At 40.9% G+C, this 22,554-nt stretch overlaps 2 protein-coding genes across 2 annotated transcripts in view; one reads left to right on the forward strand and one right to left on the reverse strand.

Annotated features, from left to right (window-relative positions):
* The first annotated feature begins 500 nt into the window (after positions 1-500).
* On the forward strand, positions 501-11,111 carry MRPL33 (mitochondrial ribosomal protein L33). The gene is made up of 4 exons (XM_036263413.1): positions 501-590; positions 1,426-1,444; positions 3,528-3,634; positions 10,813-11,111. The coding sequence occupies exons 1-4, from the start codon at positions 569-571 to the stop codon at positions 10,860-10,862; spliced, it is 198 nt and encodes a 65-aa protein (XP_036119306.1). The 5' UTR covers positions 501-568; the 3' UTR covers positions 10,863-11,111.
* Positions 11,112-13,086: 1,975 nt separating this feature from the next.
* The window catches only part of RBKS (ribokinase), a 104,398-nt gene continuing 94,930 nt past the window's right edge, over positions 13,087-22,554 (reverse strand). The window contains exon 8 of the mRNA XM_036263412.1: positions 13,087-13,381. Coding sequence (XP_036119305.1) covers positions 13,208-13,381 — 174 coding nt within the window. The 3' untranslated portion in view covers positions 13,087-13,207. The remainder of the gene's footprint in view (positions 13,382-22,554) is intronic.

Raw genomic sequence — 22,554 nt, forward strand, 5'->3', positions numbered from 1 at the left:
AGCTGTTTGCACTGAATAGTTTCCTTCTTCACTGCACCCCAAATTGTGGACCAAGTACCTGGTTGACAAACCCCAGCCTTCTTTAAGCAATAGGTACATTCATGTGGGTTTACTGAAACTAGATCTTAACCAGGTGAATGGAGTTGGGTTAGCGGGGCAAAGCAGACAACATTTTAAGGAAATATTCAGGAGTCTGATAGTCTGGAACGGCCGAGGAGCACATGCTGTTCTGTGGCTTTCACATAGGTGGTTGTAATTACTCGGTGAATTAGTATAGAAAGCACCTCACTCTGACCCAGAAGTAGGAGTTGAGTCAGGGCCTGGCGCACCAACCCTGAAGGAACAAAATCTCTCACCAAAAGGAAAGGGGCTCCAACATCTCCACATCGAAAACTGACCACCAGGCAGGTAATATAGAACACTGGGGAGCAGGGCGGAGGGAAGTTTATACCGGAGGGGGCGTGGCTGCGAATCACTCCCAGACCTCCTTTTCCGGAACAGGCTTGTGCCCCGGAAGCAGTGTGTTGAGGGACTTTAGGCCTCACGGAGACTGAGGGGTGCTGTCACCATGTTCCTGTCCGCTATCTCCTGTAAGTGGGGCTGGAGAACGCGGCGGCGACGAGGGCGGGAGGCAGCGACCCGCAGGCCCGGGTCTCAGGGGCAGGGCGGGGGGCGCGCCGGCAGGAAGCGGCTGCGGCGGCCTCGCAGGCCTTCGGGACTACAGCGCCCGGCATGCCCCGCGGCGCGCGTCACCGCGGCGAGTGGGTCGGAGGGTCTGGGGGCAGCTCCGAGCTGTTTGTGGTTCGCGTGGACGGCGGGAGTGGGCGCTTCTCCCGCCCTCTGTATGGATGTGTCAGCAGAACCACTGGACGTCCGGACTGGGAAAAACCTCAGAACTTCTAGTCCACTGGCTTGGAGCTCCAAGATACGGAAACAGCTTCCGGTGGGCCGCGCTGACCCTGGGCCACACGGCTGGGCAGTGCCAGAGTGCTCTGAGCCCAAGACCGCGCTCTTCCCTGCGCCAGGCTGACCTCCAGTTAGATTTATGTTCCCTCCTCCACCTGGGTGACTTGTCAAACAAAGCCTTGTCCCAGTGCAAATATTTGCACCTTAGAAAGGGAACCAATAGAGAAGATATCACTCTAGGAAGATTTAAAAGGCAGTCCAGCTGAAAAGAGATTGTGCGAAGCATTATATCCAGAATTGTGTTGGTCCCGTTGGATCTTTTTATCTTCATTCTATAAAGTCTAAACACGACCCCTAATAGCTAGGCAGTAGTTACTTACTTGAGTGACAGACAACCCATGCCATACTTCATGGCATAAATATTTTTGGTTACTAATGACATTTATATGAACTTTGCATAAGAAAGATAATAAATTGATATTTTTCTTTTCTCTTCCGACTTTTCCTTGCTACAAAAAGTTGCCAAAAGCAAGTCAAAGTAAGTAAAACTTTTTCTTTTTAAAAATTTTACTTGTTTATGTTACATTCCTTAGTGCAGCTGCTGCCAATACAGTCGTATGTTAAACTAAGCATTTGGTCTCAATTTTCTAAAAATTGGTTTGAGGACTACTTACATGATGAATTATTTTGGCCCTATGAACTCTTTCAAAAAATATTTTTCCTCCTGCCCATCTGAGCATTCAAATTAAAGGAATTCTTGTTGTCTTGTTCCTAAAGAAACCTTCCGAGTCCCGATGCTATCTTTGAACTACCATCATATTTCTGTTTCCTCAAATTGAGGATCAGTGTCTATTTGTCTGGAGCCCACTACAGGAGTGTAGCAGAACAACCTATGATTTGATTAAATCATGGAGCCTATTTTATTTTATTTTTTTGGTACATGCCCTTAGCGGAAACTGAACCCAGGACTCTCTGGTCCTCAGGCCTCGGAGGCTCCAGCTGCTGAGCCAAACCGGCCAGGTCCATGGAGCCTATTCTAATGAGTTTTGTAATCTTTTGGGTTCATGGTATAAACATTTCAAAAATAGAAAAGATTAAAGAATTCATTATGTACCAGAGAGACGATAAATACCAAACTGTTATCTTAAAATAAATTTTATAGACAGTAACTGAAGGTTTTTGTGTGTTAAAAATAGGAAAATTCGCCCTGGCCGGTTTGGCTCAGCGGTTAGAGCGTCGGCCTGCGGTTCGGAGAGACCTGGGTTCGGTTGCCGCTAAGGGCGCGTACCTCGGTTGCAGCTTGTCCCCGGCCCTGGTTGGTTGTGAGAGTGGCGACCACTCGATGTGTCCCTTTCACATCGATGTTTCTCTCTCTCTCTGTTCCTCTCTCTCCCTTCCACTCTACCTGAACAAAGAATGGAAAAATGTCCTCGAGTGAGGATGATAAAAAAAAAAAAAAGGAAAATTCTAAAGTAGCTTTTGCTTACAAACCAAGACACATCACAAATCCTTTAGACTAGGGTTTTTTCTTTATTTATTAAAGTTAATTGAAAACATATATTGTTTCTTCCCAGTATATTTTATTGATTCATAGAGCTTGTCCTACAATCTAGTTATTTATGTTAGAATTTCCCACCTCCAGGTTCTGTAGGAATCTCTCATGCCTTCAGTTTCTTTAGAGCTACTCCCTGCCTCTCATGTTCTTTGTATCCTTCTTGTGACATTTGTAATATACATTTTGCCTTATAGACCTCCTGTACACAGTTGGCCTTACATTATACCATTAGTTTCTCAAGTGTGTAGATGCAGCCTTACTAGATTTCTGCATTTCCCATAGTGCTTTCCACAGTAAGCACTTAATAGGTTTTTGTTAAATCTTTTTGAACAAATGGCTAATTATTGTCTCTCTTAATCAGCAAATACTATATGCCTCTTATGTATGAGGCACTGTGCTTAACATGGAAAGGGATGCAAAGATGTGTAATATATCTTAGATACTTTATATCCTTTTTGGCATTAAATGAGAAATAAAACAGCATACTCTACATAGGGAGAAAACTAACAAACAGTACAGGTACTAAAAGGTCCAGTGAAACAAAACATGAACTTTATGCTTTGGAGGACTATAACTTGAAACATATGAAGAGGGAAAAGGTACTACATGTTAGCAATATAAAAATTCTGATCCCTTAATTTTGTCCCTTTCTGATTTTACTCTTACTGCTTATCCCTGCTAGATCGGGCTCTTCTGAGACAGCTATCTTTATGATTTCCTGACTGGCCATCAAGGGTCGCCAGTATATTTGTATTTTTTTTTTCCTCCTGACCTCTGCTCCTTCTGGGAGTTAGGTGTCTGAGTGTATTCCTGAGCATGGTTTGATTGTTCTTATTTGGTTAGGTCATTACCAAGGCACTCTGTGTAATGAAACAAACTTTGGGAATCAAAACCACTGAAATTGTGACTTATAAAAAACATAATCTGTCTTAGAACTGAACCTTCTAAGGGCCAAGTGATGTCCCACAACTAATATTACTGTATAGGGTTCTCAAAAAGTGCGATCTCCTTGAGACTGATTTTAATCTCTTTCTTCAGCTTCTAACAGCTTACTTTTAAATCTTAGGACCATTCTGGTAAGAATGGTAAGCCAAGCTGGGACAGGTTACTCCTTCAACACCAAGAGAAGTCGACTACGAGAGAAACTGACTTTACTGCATTATGATCCAGTTGGTAAGATTCAGAAAAATTACTCCACAATATATTTAAATGCTTTCAAGGCCTATTGCTCTTTCCAGACTGAATGCTGCTGAACATTTGGCAGTTTTTTGGCCTTTTTGACACTAGCATTTATTCAGCAAATATATATTGAATGTTTATTATGGTGTCAGTCACTATCCCAGGTGCTGGGATAATACTAGAACACATGATGGGCTCAGTCCCTGCACTCTTGGTACTTAAAGTCTGATTTGAAAGGGAGAGAAAGAAGAAAAAAAAATCAAATTATACTAAGTGCTATGAGAGAAACAAGTAGGATGCTGAAATATGGGGGAAGGTGGGTCTCAACTTTAGATAGGATAGATTAGGGACAGTCTCTCTTATAGGCGATAGTTAACCAAAGATCTGAGGTGAGATGCCAGTCATGTAAAGAGAATAGGTGGTATTGTTCTGGAAACAGAGATGAATGTCTTGAGAAAGAGAGGGAATGTTCTCCTGGGATCATCTGTCATAACAGTGGCAAGTAATTAGGTCCAGATTTGAGTTCAAGAAGTATGGTTTTTATATATTAGTGCAGCAGGGTGGGAAATTGCATTGCTTGTGAATAAGGGCTGTTCTGGAGCTTTTGGGTTGGTGAACATGTAGAGATTCTGGGAGAGGGACAAGCCCCAAGAGGCTTTGGAAGCTCGGTGCCCCTTCACCATACCTTGTCCATGCGTCACTTCCCTCTGGTTATTCCTGAGTTACTATCTCCAGGTAGGTAGTGTCAGAATTGAGTTGAATTGTAAGACATCCACTTGGTGATCAGAATTGGAATAGGTACCAGAAGCTTATTTCCCAAAATTAATCCATTATATAGTGAAAGACAAACACTTAACCTCATAATCAACTTTTTCATTAAGAACAAGAACTCATAGCCCTGGCCGGTTTGGCTTAGCAGTTAGAGCACTGGCCTGTGGACTGAAGGTTCATGGGTTTGATTCCAGTGAAGGGCATATACCTGGGTTGCAGGTCCGATCCCTGGCCCTGGTCAGGGTTACGTGGGAGGCAACCAATTGATGTGTCTCTCTCACATCGATGTTTCTCTCTTTCTCTCTGTCCCTCCCTCCCATTCTGTCTGAAAATCAACCGAAAAATATCCTTGGGTGAGGACTAACACCAACAAAAAAGAACAAGAATGCATAGACTCTCACTTCTGGACAAGAGGGAGTTGTAGGGAATGAATTTACCTTCCCATCTGAAACAACAACTAAAAAAAGGACATTATAGGCAGCAAAAGACAGTGATCTCTGGGAGAAAGGAAATTAGCACTTGTGAATATCTAGACAGAATGGAAAGTTCTGTACTCTGCTTACCCACACAAGTCTTCATGTCTTCAGATGCTAGGAATCCATCATAACACCAGCATCTGCACTCTCTAGGCATCTGAGTCCCATTTTATAGACAAGGAATCTGATGTCAAGGATCTTAACACAGCGAAAACGTGACAAAACAAAGATTTGAATTCAGGACTGTCCAACTCCAAAGGCTGGGCCCTGAACCACTTTATGTAGGGACTTGTTGTGAAAGATTTCACAGGAGGCTAAAACCTACTCCGCTGCATGACCTCTGGCCGGGCATTAGTGCGAATGCTGGATGACAGCTACATTCATAGCCGCCTTCAGTTTGTTAAGAAAGTCTTACAACCACAGTTCATTGTACTGCATTCGTCAGTGTCTAAGAAAAATAAAAATAAAGCTCCTTCAGAAAAAAAGTAAGGGCTGTCCTACTGTGAGGATGCATTTAAGAAAGACTCCGACGTCGGCCTGCGGTCCGGAGAGACCCGGGTTCGTTTCCCGCTAAGGGCACGTACTTCGGTTGCAGTTTGTCCCCGGCCCTGGTTGGTCGTGCGGGTGGCAGCTACTCGATGTGTCCCTTCACGTTGATGTTTCTCTCTCTCTCTCCTTCCTCTCTCTCCCTCCCACTCTATCTGTACAAAAAATGGAAAAATATCCTCGGGTGAGGATAAAAAAAAAAAAAAAGAAAGACTCCGAGAAGCATTTGTCAGCTTAAAATTGTGTGAGTTCCATTCTTTAACAGAAATAAAATTTCCTGTTTTTATGGTGTTAAATTTTCTGATCATTCTTTATTATAATAGAAAGGGAATTCCAGGTTTGTACCTGATGATTAGGAGTCTGAATTTCATGATGACACCTTATATGGTGGAAAATTACTATGATGATAAGCTATGTGTCTTAGTCCTTTTGGTTTGCTATAACAAAATACCTCAGACTGGGTGGCTTATAAACAACAGACATTTAATTCTCAAGAGTTCTGGGGCCTGGGAAGTCCAAGATCAAGGTGCCAGCATGGTCGCTTTCTGTTGGTTCATGGCCTCTGCCTTGCTGTGTCCTCACATGGTGGGAGAGCAAGCAAGCTCAGTGGGGTTTCTTTTAGAAGAGCATTAATCCCATTCATGAAGGCTCCACCTGCCTGACCAAAGCACCTCCCAAGAGCCCCACCTCTTAATGCCATCATCTTTTGGAGTTAGGATTTCAACATGTGAAATCCTGGGTGGTTGGGACACAAACATTGAGATCATAGCAATATGATTTTGGATTGGTGTGGTGTTTTTTCCCCTCTGATTTCTTTGTATCAGTTGGTGAAAACTCAAAGTGATGAACTTGACAGTAAAGTAGAGGATACCTCAGAGAGCTTCCAGGTTCAGTGTAAGACCACTGCAATATTGCAATAAAGTAAGTCATGAATTAGTTTGTTTCCCGGTGTATATAAAAGTGATGTTTATACTGTATTCTATTAAGTATACAATAGCATTATGTCTTAAAAAAAACCAGTGTACATACCTTAATTTAAAATACTTTATTGCTGCCCTGGCCAGTTTGCTCAGTGGTTAGAGCGTCGGCCCGCGCACCAGAGAGGCCCGGTTCGGTTCCCACTACGGGCATGTACCTCAGTTGCAGCTTGTCCCTGGCCCCAGTTGGGGTTGGGTGGGTGGCAGCCTATCAATGTGTCTCTCTCTTCCTCCCTCTCTCCCTCCTGCTCTATCTGAAGATAAATGCAAAAATATCCTCAGGTGAGGATAAAAAAAATAAAAAATAAAATAAAATACTTTATTACTAAAAACTGCTAACCATCATCTAAGAGTTTACTGAGTTATCTCTTTGCTGGTGAATGGTCTTACCTTCAATTTGTAAAAAACAATTATGTGCAAAGTGCAGTAAAGTGAAGCACAATAAAATGAGACATGCCTATTGTTCTTGTAACATTTTGGCTCCTGTAGAGTTTTTAGGAACTTGTACAACATTAATAAATGTTGCTTGAATAACCTCTATAATAATTTAAGTATGAAAATGTATTGGAGTTTTCATCCTTGTATGTATGGAGGTATAGCTGATTCTCCATATCTGTGGGTTCTGCATTCATGGATTCAACCAATCATGGATTTAAAATACTGGGGGAAAAGAAGTTACATGTTTGGTGATGAGTACTATATAGTTAGGCCTATGATAATTGTGCCTGTACTGAACATGTAGACTTTTTACCCCCTCTCATTCCCTAAACAATACTACAACTATTTGCATAGCATTTACATCATATTAGGGGTTACAAATAATCTAGAGATGATTTAAAAGTATACGGGAGGAGAAGTGTAGGTATAAGCAAAGACTATCCCCATTTTATTTTATTTATTTATTTTATCCTCACCCGAGGACATTTTTCCATTTTTTGTTCAGAAAGAGTAGGGGAGAGAGAGAGAAACATCGACGTGAAAGGGACACATCGAGTGGCTGCCTCCTGCATGACTCAACCAGGGCCAGGGACAAACTGCAACCGAGGTACGTGCCCTTAGTGGGAACCAAACCTGGGTCTCTCTGGACCGCAGGCCGATGCTCTGACCACTGACCCAAACCGGCCAGGGCACTATTTCCATTTTATATGAGGGATTTGAGCATCTGTGGATTTTGGTATCTGTAGAGGGGAAGTTTCTAGAACTACCCCCCCACCCATGATATTGAGGGGACTCTATTAGGAACTTGTTATTTGTTGGATTGATTTTAAGTTTTGAGATTGGGGAAGGCTATAACCATAAATAGTTCTGACCGTAAGTTGAAAGTGGGAGAAAAGATTCATATATAAATTTTAAACAGGCGTGTAGAACTTTTCTGAAAAGGAGTGATCTGAGCCTTGACAGCACAGCTTTGTCTTTTCTGAAGAAGAGAATGTTCTAGGACATCAGACTGCTTGGCTGTCTGCCCACCTACCCACTGAGTGCCCTGCGGGCTTGCGTGCTGGTATTTGCCTAGGGGCCTGCCCATTGCTTAGGGTACCAAATAGCTTGGCAATTTTCCCAGCATATTTTGCTGGAGTGAATAAGTGGTTAGTTTAAGGGTAATGTTTTATTAGTCTTTTTTATGAAGGAAATCAGGCAAGGAAACAGAAATTCTCAATTATTGAAGCATGTCATAGTATACTCTATGGCTAGAACCAGCCTCTCCTTTCAAACTCCTTTTCCTCATGTAAAACTAGATGCGAATTTCAGAGTAGGAAGGATTGAAGACTGAGGCGTAAGCTTATTAAACTTTGTTAAATATATGAAGGTTTATCATAAAGAAAATAAAAACGTGTCAGTTTTAATTCCTTGGATGACTAAACAAGACAATGTAGATTTTAATTGAAGCAGAATGGATTTAGATTAGATGTAGGGGGAAAACTTGACAGATACATTCTTCTGTGTATTAAGCAGCAAATATTTTGACAAAATGGATTTATGTTTATGATTGTGGATAGCAGTGCTCGACTAGCACATATTGAGTGTTCACGGTGTGTCTGACAGCAGCCCTGTGAGGCCGTTGAAGTTATCTCTGTAACAGGGAAAGAACCTGAAGGGTAGAGTATTTTGAGAAATTTGCCCAGGGACTCAGAGCAGAGAAATGGTGGAGCCCAGGTTTGAACCCAGGCCTCCTATGCTTTCTTTTATATGGAGTCAAATTAATCTTCATTAAAAAATATATTTTTTTCTTTATTGATTTTAGAGAGAGAGGAAGGGAGAGGGAGAGAGATAGAAACGTTGATGGATGAGAACATCAATTGGCTGCCTCCTGCATGCCCCCCACTGGGGATTTGGCCCACAACCTGGGCCATGTGCCCTGACCAGGAATCGAACTAGTGACCTCTTGGTGCATGGGTTGATGCTCAACCACTGGGCCATACTAGCTGGACCATATTTTTCTCTTAATCAGGACCTACCCTGTGGTCAACCTAGCATTTAAGGCCATAAAGCCCCGCTGTCATTCCTACCGCACTGCCTTTCCCTACATCAGATGTCCAAGGTGTCTTCTCATACTTTTATAAATTCCACATTGCCTAACACAGTTCTGTGGACTTAAGTATTCTTTTAATTAAGGGAATGAATGCAGTGAATGAATCAAAACATTTTCATAAATAAAACCTTGCTTTACTAATCTTTGTCATTCCTGTTCATAGTCACTTACGTAATCTCCTGATTGGCTTTTAGTAAGACAAATTCTTTCTTTTATTTTTATAGCTCTATGAACTATTTCTTGCAATGAACAATATTGTTTCATAGGAAAGTATTTTTTTTTTTTTATATCCTCACCCGAGGACATTTTTTTTTTTGATATTTTGTTCAGATAGAGTGAGTGGGAGAGAGAGAGAGAGAAACATTGACGTGAAAGTGACACATCGAGTGGTTGCCACCCACACGACCCAACCAGGGCTGGGGACAAACTGCAACCAAGGTACGTGCCCTTAGCGGGAACCGAACCCGGGTCTCTCTGGACCGCAGGCCGGCGCTCTAACCGCTGAGCCAAACAGGCCAGGGCAGTATTTTGTTTTTTTACTAGCATTTTATAATGCTTTGTAGTTCTTGGACTTTGAAGGAGCATCAGTCCTACTTGTATTTAATGTTAGATGATTTGAAGTATATTAAAAATATCCCTATCTAAAATGTACATTTTATTTTTATTAATATTGCAGATAAAATTCTATTGACTGGTTAATGGGTCTTAAATCTAGCTGCCAATTAGAATCATGAGGGTTTAAAAATGGAGACTTCCAGTCTCACTCTAGATCTGCTGAGCCAGAATTAGGGTAGGGGTAGAGGTAAGCAGGAATTTATTTCAGTAAGCTCCCTAGCAATTCTTAATCATAGATAGTTTGGGAATCTCCTGTACAGAGTGTTTGTGTTGATTATAGAAGAGGCAAAAACAAAGCTAAAATCCCTTTGTGCGGTAGGGACAAGTGAATTGTTATATCATAGTCGTTTGAGTTCCTGGATCTTTCTGGGTGCATTGGTTGTTTTTTTGGCAAAGAAGAATAAGGTGGTGTGTGTGTGGCAGGCAGGGAAGGGGGAAAGGATGGGGAAAGAAGGGGCATCATAGATATATGAAGTTAATGGAGTACTACTGTAGGGCATTATAGGAATGATGAAAACCTAGCATCTAGTCTCCAGTATTTCCTCCAGACCAGCGGTTCTCAACCTGTGGGGTTGCAACCCCTTTGGGGGTCGAACGACCCTTTCACAGGGGTCACCTAAGACATAAGAGTAGCAAAATTACAGTTACGAAGTAGCAATGAAAGTAATTTTATGGTTGAGGGTCACCACAACATGAGGAACTGTATTAAAGGGTGGCGGCATTAGGAAAATTGAGAACCACTGCTCCAGATAGTATGAGATTGTGGTTATAATATTAATTCAGTTACCAAATTAGAAAATCCGTATTTGGGTGTATGAAACAACTTCTGGAAAGTACAAGGCTTAATGTGTATTTTACCCTTTCAGCCAGGCTGCCTTTCCTTCCATGGTCTGCTCAGTCCTTTTTTTCTGGAATCCAGCTCTAATCTGTCCTTGCTTACCTCCTTCAAGAGTGGATATTAACTGGGTGAAGATATCAAGTGTTTTCCATCTTTTGCCTATAATTTTCTTTTTTAACTTGACTATTTCACATTGGTTGGAATATGACCTTGTGGCTGGACCTTTCCTTTTTTCCTTACCATTTTCTCTAGCCTCCTCTGGCCTCTGGGGTCGGGGAACTGAGTCTGCAAGTTTCCTCATGTCAAAGGAAAGTAAAATAGGAGAAAAGGAGAGGGCTCATGGTCTGATATATATTTTCATTAGAAAAGGGTGATGATACTTAGTTTTCTACCATAATCCCTTTTTTCTCCTCCTGTAGTGAAAACAAAAGTCCTCTTTGTGGAACAGAAAAAAATACGGTCCCTCTAAACAATGGATTGAAAATGAATTTGATTTATAAATGAGAAGACCGAGGGCGGGATACTGATTCAGAAATTCTGCAGCATGTACTAAAAGAAGAGGAAATGACACGGAACCTCTGTCTCCTGTGATTTGAAGGCCATTGTGAAGAAAACAATGCAGTGAAAGAAAGTTCTTCATATTAGGACATATACCATTGCATCACATTTATTTATCTTTCTAGATGTTTTTATAGCCCTTAATAAAACATATTAAAATAGCCCATGCTATTGTCTCTTAGTGATGTTTTCCCCCACTATTTGAAATTAAATACACAACTACATTACTAAAAAATAACCATTGTTTCATGTAATGAAAGAAAATTTTCCACAATGAGACTTGTGCAAGAGTTTCCAGGCTGTTCCTCCTTGTACGTCATAGAAAAGGCAGAGACACTCCAGAGTGATCTTGAACAAACGCCCATGTAATAACAGATGGCAAAGGGGAGCAGGAATGATAAAGAAGGGAGCCAACCTCAGCCTTCTAGCACAGAAGAAACTGTGAGAACTTCTATTTTTGATTTGTGCTTATATACTTAGGGAAAATACCATTGGTCCATATTCTCAAACTCAGGTCATGAAAGCAGTATCTTGATTTTCTAGGACAGCTTTGGACTCCTTTATCTCCTAGATTTTTTTTGAAATAAGAGATACTATAATGTTATTTCCATAAAGCTACAGTAAGGGCTCTGGGACATGGTGTTACCACACAGCTTGGAAATCTCACTGATAATCCCTAATGTTCAGATAAAGATTCCTGCCCTACCCAGATCTATGTACTTTCTCATTCAACCTATTGTTTCCTACAGATTTTTAAAACTGTCCAGTTTTTTCCTTGTTAGATTTCTGGTTGAAGGTAAGAAGGATCAGCTCAATTTTGAGCTCTATTGGTTCATATCCTATCCCATTTAAAGCATTTATGTGGGAGAATGAGCGTGCCCACCATGACTACCAGCATGAAAAAACCAATATTGTTTCAAAATAACAGGTGTTCCCTCCCCATGGGCCAATCCGTGTCTCCTGAGGAAATGCAAGAGCAGCTCTCTGGAAATGGAATTAGATGTAGACAGTTGCTGAGGCTTGTGGGATCCTAGTCAGTCAGCTCTTTATGCTATCTTTTGTTAAAGCTCTGGTTCAAAGCAATAATAGGTGAGATCTTGGCTATTTTTAGATAGAAATGATACATAGTGGTATTGGGTTACAAGAAAAATCTTTCACCTGATCCTACTAGCTAAGCCCAATGTAAAGGCTCTGAGACATGCATGACTTGCCTTCTAAAAAACAAAGCCTGGCTGGTGTGGCTCAGTGGCTGAGCATTGGCCCATGCACCAGGAGGTCACTGGTTTGCTTCCTGGTCAGGGCACATGCCCAGGCTGTGGGCCTGATCCCAGTGGGGGGCATGCAGGAGGCGGCCAATCAGTGTTCTCTCTCATCGATGTTTCTATCTCTCACTCTCCCTTCTTCTCTGTAAAATCAATAAAGAAAAATAAATGAAAAAATAAAACTTAAATACTGGCTTAACCAATGATTTGCCTGTTTAGGACATGGGCCAACTGTGGCCCATAGGTGGTATTTACATTTGAAAAAAAGTGGCTAACACAAACATTCAAAGATTTCAATAAACATCCCAAACTTCTGGCTTCTTTCGCAAAACCAGAAGCTTTGACGAAACGAAAGCCAAAGCTGAATTATCAGCTGCTCCTCTTAGGAACTGCTTGAGCGGTCCAATTCATATGCCCCCATCCCCCTGTTTAACATTCTCTGCTCTGACTAGACCCTTGTGCACAGCCTCTGCTGTCTGATGTACATGGTGTTCAGGATCTGTTGGTAATAGTTTGCTGGTTTTTGAGTGGTGGTAATGTTTGTACAGGTTCTGGTCATGAAATCCTTACTTCTGGTTAGCTCTTGCATGAAAAACAAAGAAATTAATCATTGTAAAGAATAAATGAAAGCTTGAGGATGACTTAGTAAATGAACATGATATTTGCAAAGAAAGGCCCAGCCAATGTGGCTCATGGTTGAGCATCGACCCATGCACCAGGTCACCAGTTCGATTCCTGGTCAGGTCACATGCCCAGGTTGTGGGCCAAATCCCCAGTGGGGGGTATGCAAGAGGCAGCCAGTTGATGATCTCTTTCATTGATGTTTCTTACTCTCTCTCCCTCTCCCTACCTCTCTCTCTAAAATCAATAAAGAAAAAAATATATATTTGCAAAGAAAGAAGAAGAGGATGGTTTATAGTAAGTTGCTAGTTAAGAGTGGCCACCCCCAAGTACATTTTATTTTCAGGTATATTTATTTTGGAGTTAATTGCAATCAAAACAAATCAAGTGGCAGGTCTTTTTTGTACGGATAAGATGACTGTGTTCCTGCAGCCTGGACACTGACTGCTGCAATGAAATTGGATCTCTTGAGCATTTCTTCCAAGGACAGATTTGGGTAGTAAGCCAGGTAGAAGGCCAAAGCTCCTACAAAACTGTCACCAGCGCCCTGTAATTAAAAGCACAGTTGTAGAGATAAGCATGTAGTCATCTTTCCCCCAAACTTGTATTTTTAAAATATTTAAGCATACTTTTATTTTAGAATATTTATTTATTTACTTATTTATTTATTTGGTACGTTCCCCTAGTGAGAACTGAACCCAGGACTCTCTGGTCCACAGGCCAATGCTCCAATCACTGAGCCAAACCGGCCATGGCTATTTATTTATTTTTTAACTCATCTTTATTGTTGAAAGTATTACAGATGTCCCCCTTGTTCCCCCCCATTGACTCCCTCCTCACCAATCCCATCCCCCTCCTGCCTTCCCCACACTATTGTCAGTGTCTATTGGTTATGCATATATGCATAGAAGTTCTTTGGTTTATCTCCCCCCCCCCCCTTCCCTTTGAGGTTTATCAGTCTGACAACCAATTTGTACTTCATTCATTCATTTTCTTCACCCATCCCTCCAGCCCCCTCCCATCTGACAGGCAACAAAAAGTTTTCTGTATCTATAAGCCTGTTTCTGTTTGCTTGCTCATTTTGTTTATGGATTCAATTGTTAATAGATATGTATTAATTGCCATTTTATTGTTTATATTTTTGTTCTTCAAGAAGACTCTTCAACATTCCATGTAATACTGGTTTGGTGGTGATGAACTCCTTTAGCTTTTTCTTGTCTGGGAAACTCTTTATATGTTTATCAATTTTAAATGATAGCTTTGGAGGATAGAGTAATCTTGGTTGTAAGTCGTTGTTTTTCATCACTTTGAATATCTGTTGCCACTCCTTTCTGGCCTGCAAAGTTTCTTTTGAGAAATCAGCTGACAAGTCTTATGGTAGCTTCTTTGTAGGTAACGAACTGCTTTTCTCTTGCTGCTTTTAAGATTCTCTGTCTTTAACCTTTTGCATTTTGATGATGATGTGTCTCGGTGTAGACCTCTTTGGGTTCACCTTGTTTGGGACTCTGTGCTTCTTGGACTTGTATGTCTGTTTCCTTCACTAAGTTAGGGAAGAATTCTGTCATTTTTTCAAATAGGTTTTCAATTTCTTGCTCTCTCTCTCCTCCTTCTGGCACCTACCTGCATGATGCAAATGTTGGCATGCTTGAAGTTGTCCCAGAGGTTCCTTACACTATCCTCATTTTTGGGATTTTTTTCTTTTTGCTGTTCTGATTGGGTGTTTTTTGCTTCCTTATATTCCAAATTGATGATTTGCTTATTGGCTTTACCTACTCTACTATTGATTCCCGGTAATTATTCTTTATTTCAGTTAGTGCATCCTTCATTTCTGACTGGTCCCTTTTTATGTTGTTGATGTTCTCACTAAGTTCCTTACATTTTCATTAAGTTCCTTGAAGTTCTCACTAAGTTCCTTGAGCATCCTTATAACCAGTTTTTGAACTCTGCATCTGATTGATTGCTTCTCTCCATTTTGTTTAGTTCTTTTCCTGGAGTTCTGTTCTTTTCTTTCATTTGGGACATGTTTCTTTGTCTCCTCATTTTGGCTGCTTCCCTGTGATTGTTTCTATGTATTAGGTAGAGTTGCTATGTCTCCTAGCCTTCGTAGGGTGGCCTGTTGTTCCAGGTGTCCTGTAGGGATCCAGTGGCACAGCCTCCCTGATCACCCCAGCTGGGCCTTCAAGGTGCATCCCTAGTGTGGACTGTACACCCTTCTGTTGTAATTGAGTCTTGATTGCTACTGGCATGTCAATGGGAGGGATTTATTCAGGTTGATCAGCTGCAAGGATTGGCTGTGCTCACTGACCACTGGCCTCTGACTCCCTTGTAGGATCAGCTGTGTAGGGGCCCACCACACAGAGCAAGACTTACTTCAGCAGGGCTCTGGTACCCACTGAGTCCACTCATTGAGTGTGTCACTTGTGGAGGTGGTTGGATGATGGTGTTTCAATGTGGTCTGAAGCCATCCACTGGGTGTGCTGGCTGTGGGGCAAGGTCAGCCACTGCCTGTGTTCTATCCAGGCCCACCTGGCATAAGCTACAAAGTGATCTGCCGATGGCTGCTGCTTGTGCTGGGCTTGGAGGTGTCCAGGAAAAGCCAAGTTGTGAACCAAGGCTGGCTGCTTCTAGTGCCAGGCTTGGGGCCACTTAACTAGAGGTATGGGGCTTGCTGAGACCAGGTGCTGCTTGTTTGAGAGATTTTAGGAAACTCTGAAGCAGGATCTAAGACAGTCCAATCCTATGGCAAATCCACTGGAAAAAGCCTGGGTGGGCCCAAAAGTTGAGTGGGGCAGGGCCTCAGGGAATCACTAGGGCAGGACAAACATTGTGAGCCAGGTTGCTGGAGTCCCAGATATGGCTGCCATCTGCCGCTCCAGGGAAGGGCTCACCAAAGGAACAACGGCCTCCCACAGCAAGTCTGTCCAGAATAAAGCTGCCCCTCCAGCCCTTGCTCCAATGCCAAACAACTCAGTTCTTCCATGTATGTCTTTGGTGCCTTTCAAGCTGCCTCCCTGAAGCTGGAGTCTTCAAGTCCGAGTAAGTCCATGGGCGGGGCCCTTTAAGAGGAACTGCCCGGGGCTCCAGCAGCCTCAGCCTCAGTTCCCTCTGGTTTTTACAGCCAGAAGTGATGGGGACTTCTCTTCCTGGCACTGGAACCCTGAGCTGGGCTCCTGGTGTGAGACGGGGACCCCTCACTCCTCAGGGAGGACCTTCACAGCTAAGGTGTCCTTCTGATTTTTATCCTCCACACGTGGGTGTGGGACCAGCCCGTCCGGGCCTCCACCCCTCCACCCCTCCTACCAGTCTCCATGTGGCTGCTTCTTTAATTTCGTAGTTGTAGGAATGGAAATTCAGCTTGATTTCAGGCGGTTCTGTAGTTTAGTTGTAATTTTGATGTGGTTGTGGGAGGACGCGATACCACATTACTTACCCGTCATCTTGACTGGAACTAGAACAGTTTTAGATTTACAGAAGAGTTACAAGGATAGGATAAGAGTTTCCATATACCCACACTCAGTTCTGTGGTACATGTGTCACAACTAATGTAATAATAGCAATATATTAACTGAACTCCATAATTTGTTTGGATTTTTACTAGTTTTGCTTAATGTTCTTTTTCTGCTCTAAGATCTTATCCAGGATACCATATTACACTTAGTTGTCATGTCTCCATAGACTCCTGTAGGCTGTGACTGTTTCCTAGACATTCTTTGTTTTTGATGACCTTGGTAGTATTAAGAACTGGTCAGGTATTTTGTAGAAGGCACCTGAACTGGGATTTGTCTGTTTTTCTCATGGTTAGACTCTGGTTATGGTTTTTGGGAGGAAGACCACAGAATGGTTTATGTCATTCTCATCACATCATATCAAGGGTACGTACTATCAATATACATACTAAAACTGATGATATTTTTGATCACTTGGCTAGGGTAGTCTTTGCCAGGTTTCTCCACTGTAAAGTTACTTTCATCCCTGTTTTCATACTGAACTCTTTGGAAGAACGTCACTAAGTGTGGTCCACACTTACGGGGTAGGGAATTATGCTCTACCTCCCTGAGGGTGGAGATAATACATAAATTATTTGACATTCTCTATGGGAGATTTGTCTCTTCTTCCTCATTTACTTATTAAAATATATATATCAGTATGAACTCACGGATATTTATTCTTTGGGCTATAATCCAGTACTATATTATTTATTTTGTTGCTCAAATTGTTACATCTTTGGCTATTGAAAGTTCTTTCATTTAGCTCTGTGTTTCTTTGACATACCCCATCATTTTGATTTTTGAGTGCTTTCTTATTTTCTGACATTATAAAATGCTCCAGGCTCATCTTGTATATTCTCTGTGCTAGCCTAGAATTGGACATTTTTCTGTTAAAAATTCATGAAGAAAGTGGTCAAAGCCATTCAGATATTATTTTCAAACTAAATACAGAGTCATATAAGGTTTCTTTCCATTTTCCCTAAAGCTCCAAAGGTCCAAGTTGGTGAAGACTATATAGGGACCCATGGAAATAGAAAACACCAATGCAGTTCTGTTGACCTTTGCCTTCAGGTAGGACATTACCTACTCATCTCATTTTAAATAAATGTGATTACAGTTTCACTTTGAAAAAGCATTCTGGTATTTAATAGCATTCAGGGTCATTTTCCAGTTTTTCCTAGTTTGCTGGCTTTTTTCTTTTTTTGACCTAAGAGCTTTCATAACAAATCTTGTAGTTGTACTTTAGCCTTAATGGTCTTGGCATGCAGGACTGTTTCAGTTGCAGCTGAAGTATTTAATGGGCTATGTGCCCAGCACAGTGATGGGTACTAGAAAAGGAATAAAACACATTGTGTATTAAATGCTAAATAGTGTGGTAGAGTTTGGATTTTAAGAAAGTGTTTGAAGAAAGCCTCCCTAAAGAAAGGAGTTCTTGTGGAATGAGACAGATTTATAGAGAGAAGGAAAACCTCAAAGAACAAAGACCGAGGAGGAGGAAGGAACAAAGTGAGCTCATGAGACAGTGAATGGCTTTAAGGAAAATGACATTTCCCTTGTTAACGCAGATAAAGCAAACATTATTAAACTTGCCCAGAGGTAATAGTAATGCAGGTACGAATTCAACACTTTCCTGCCTCCCATTAATGTTTTCTGAGTGCCTAAAATGTGTCAGGCACTGCTAGGTGCTTTGCAATTGTTGAGTCATCCCTGAAGGAAACAATAAAGACACACGTGGTTCCTGCCTTCCCTCAGTTCACAGCATAGCAGTGCGACAACAGAAAGATCTGAAATCAGAAGAATTATGAGCTGGGTGGAGAATGTATTATGAAAACATGAAAAATGCCACAAGATATGAAGAGTTATGGCAAACTTTTAAGATTCCAAGTTTTGATTCCTCACATCATATACAAAATTAAACTCCAGGCATGAATGTAAGAAATATAGCAGAAATATAATATGAAAATTTAGCCCAGATAGTGTGGCTCAGTGGTTGAGTGTCAACCCATGCACCAAGAGGTCGCTGGTTCGATTTCCGGTCAGGGTACATTCCCAGGTTGTGGGCCAAATCCCTGGAGGGGAGGGGGGAGACATGCAGGAGGCGGTCAGTCAGTGTTCTCTCTCATTGATGTTTCCATCTCTCTCTCCCTCTCCCTTCCTTTCTCTCTAAGATCAATAAAGAAAAAAAAAATTTAGATGAATATTTTATAATCCCAAGCAAGGAAACCACAAGCATGCCAGTAAACCCAAAAGCCATAATGAAAAAAGAACATTTTAATTTAAAAAAAAAAATTAAAAATTATATACCCAAAGACAGTGTAAATAAAGTCAAATGAAAAAGAATAGATTTGATGAAAATTCTTGTAATATGCATGACATATCCCCAGTAGTCAAAGAATACCTCCAAATTGCTGGGAAAAAGACAAATCTAGGATAAAAATGGACAAAAATATATAGGTCTGCAATTTCAAAAAAGGAAATGTAAATGGTCAAGAAGCAATAAACATGTGAAAGGATTATTAGTGGTAAAAATACAAAAATTAAAACATTATTTTACTCATCAGATTGATAGCAAGAGCAGCAAAGGTGGAGACGGAGGGGACAGAGGTACTCATACGGTGTTGGTAGGAAGGTAGAAGAGTGATGCAATATTTATTAAAATAAAAAATGTGTATGTTCTTGCCTCTGGAAATCTACAGAAGTAAAAGTTCCTATAATACCAGGATATATGTACAAAGATGCTTATTGCTACATTGTTTTCAAAGGCAAAACACTGGAAATAATGTAGTTGTCTATCAAATAGGAGAACGGATGACTACACTTTTGTACATTCACATTATGGAAAACTATACAGCTAATCATTAAGAGCATTTATGAAAAATCTAAGTTAACATTATTCTTAATGGGAAAGTGAATGTTTTCCCCCTGATCTTGGGAACAAATCAAGGATTTGTTTTCACTACTTCTATTCATTATTATATTGGATTGCCTAGTGTAGTAAGGTAAGAAAAAGAAAGCAGAGGCATACAGATTTAAAAGGAAGAAATAAAATTCTTTCTTTGCAGATAGTATAATCACCTATAAAGAAAACCCTAAGAAATCCAGTAAAAGAGCCACTAAGAATAGTGGGGTTAGCAAGGTAGCAGGATACAAAGCCAATATTTAAAAAAATTATATTTCTATGTACTAGCAATGGACAATAAGAAATAAAAGAGCAGCCCTGGCCGGTTTGGCTCAGCGGTTTGAGTGTCGGCCTGCGGCCCAGAGAGACACGTGTTTGGTTCCCGCTAAGGGCACGTACCTCGGTTGCAGTTTGTCCCCGGTCCTGGTTGGTTATGCAGGTGGCAGCCACTCGACATGTCCCTTTCATGTTGATGTTTCTCCCTTTCTTTCTCTTTCTCTCTCTCCCTCCCACTCTATCTGAACAAAAAATGGAAAAATGTCCTCGGGTGAGGATAAAAAAAAAAAAAAAGCAAAGTCATTTATAATAACACAAAATATGAAGTATTTAGGGTTAAATGTAACTGAGTAAGTACGAGATTTGTGCACTTTTTTTAATCCTCACCTGAGGACATTTTTGCATTTATTTTCAGATAAAGTGGGAGGGAGAGAGGGAGGAAGAGAGGCAGAGAAACATCAATGTGAGAGAGACACATTGACTGGTTGCCACCCACAGGACCCCAACTGGGGCCTGGGACAAAGTGCAATGGAGGTACGTGCCCTTAGCGGGAACTGAACCCGGGACACTCTGGTCCACAGGCCGAGGCTCTAACCACTGAGAAAACCGGCCAGGGCAGATTTGTACACTTTTATTATGGAAAGCAAGGCAGATTAAAGAAAACTTAAATGTTAAGATAAACATATTCATGAATTGGAAAACTCATTATTAAGATGTCTGTTCTCCCTAAAATGGTCTATAGATTCACTACAATTCCAATGAAAAATTCAGCTGGAAAACTGATTCTAACATTTTTATGGAAATACAAAGGACCTAGAATAGAGAATCAATTTTGAAAAAGAACAACAAAGTTGAAGGATGTAAACTATCTGATTTCAAGATTTGCTATACATTACAGTAATCAGATATTGATGTAAGGATAGACATATAGATCACTTGAACAGAAAAGAGAGTCCAGAACTAGATTCACAGATATATGGTCAACTTATTTTGTAACAAGGTAATTCAGTGAAGGAAAGGACGGGTAACCTTTTCAACAAATGGTGCTGGGACAAATGGATATCTATATGAAAAATCATGAACATTTACCTCACACCACATACAAAAGTTAAGTCTATATGCGCTATAGACCTAAATGTAAGAGTTTAAACAACAAACATATAGAGGAAAATATAGGAGAAAATCTTTTTAGCCTTGTAGATTTCTTAGGACACAAAAAGCATGAAACATAAAAAACAACAACCTGATAAACTAGACTTTACCAAAATTAAAAACTTTGCCCTTCAAAAGAATATCAAAGGACAAGCCACAGACTGAGAGAAAATATTTGCAAAACATAGATAGAGGACTCTTATAATTCAACAATATGATCCAATAAGGCAAATAACCCAATAAAAATGGGCAAAAAATTTGAACAGAGATTTCATCAAAGAAGATATACAGATGGCAAATAAGTATATAAAAAGATGGCTCAACAATATTAGATGAAATAATACTACATACCCATTAGAAAGGGTAAACTTAAAAAGACTGAAAACACTGACTTGAAATAGAAGTAGAACAACTGGAACTTATACATTTTTTGTGGGAATACAAAATGATACAGCCTGGCCCGTGTGGCTCAGAGGATTGAGCATCATCCCATGGACTGAGAGGTCTGGGTTCAGTTCCTGGTCAGGGCACATGTCCTGGTATGGGCTTGATCCCCAGGAGGGAACATGCAGGAGGCAGCCAATAGATGTTTCTCTCTCACATCAATGATTCTCTCTCTAAAAAAATCAATAAAAACATATATATAATGTCACCCGAGGACATTTTTGCATTTATCTTCAGATAGAGCGGGAGGGAGAGAGGGAGGAAGAGAGACAGAGAAACATCAATGTGAGAGAGACACATCGACTGGTTGCCACCCACACAATCCCAACCAGGGCTGGGGACAAACTGCAACTGAGTTACGTGCCCTTAGCGGAACCGAACCCGGGTCTCTCTGGTCTGCAGGCTGACGCTTTAACTGCCTAGCCAACTGGCCAGGGCTCAATAAAAACATATTTAAAAAAAAAACACAAAATGATACAGACACTTTGGAAAATAGTTTGGCAGCTTCTTATAACTTTCAACACACACCATATAACCTAGCAGTTCTACTCTTAGGCATTTAGCCAAGAGAAATGAAAACATATATCCACCTAAAGACTTACATGTGGATGTTTATAGCAGCATTATTTATAATCACTCCACATCTGAAACAATCCATATGTCCTTGAACTGATGAATGGATAAACAAACTGTGGTACATCCATATAATGAAATGCTACTTAGCAATATAAAGGAATGTATTAGCAAATACAACATGGATGAATTTTTTTTTTTTTATCCTCACCCAAGGACATTTTTGCATTATCTTCAGATAGAGTGGGAGGGAGAGAAGGGAGGGAAGAGAGAGAAACATTGATGTGAGAGAGACAGACTGAGTGGTTGCCACCCACATGACCCCAACCAGGGCCAGGGACAAACTGCAACCGAGGTACATGCCCTTAGCAGGAACCGAACCTGGCCTCTCTGGACTGCAGGCTGATGCTCTAACCACTGAGCAAAACTGGCCAGCGCCAACATGAATTTCAAAAACATTATGCTAAGTGAAAGAAGTCAGACACAAAAGACTATATACCATATTGTATGATTTCATTCATATGAAATTTTAGAAAAGGCAAAACATTGTAAGAGAAAGCAGGCCAGGGGCTGGAGACTAACCACTGAAAAGGGGCTGCACAGAGAAATTTCTGGGGTAACAAAGTTCTGTATTATTGTAGTGGTGGTTAAATGATTGTATACATTTGTTAAAACTCATCAAATCATACACTTAAAATGAGTAAAATCTTACTATGTATGAAAATTATGTATCAGTAAAGATGATTTTTAACAAAGGTGGGGGCTGGGGGCATTGCGTAGTGCAGGAGCATGAACTTTGAAAACCTTGGTAGTATTTTTTAAGTGCCCTAGTCTTACTGATTTACTCTACAAGTGCATGGCTGATGATAATGGAGGCTTACTGTAGGC

This window comes from Molossus molossus, unplaced genomic scaffold (assembly GCF_014108415.1).
Source record: "Molossus molossus isolate mMolMol1 unplaced genomic scaffold, mMolMol1.p scaffold_m16_p_15, whole genome shotgun sequence".
In the NCBI taxonomy this organism is placed as follows: Eukaryota; Metazoa; Chordata; class Mammalia; order Chiroptera; family Molossidae; genus Molossus; species Molossus molossus.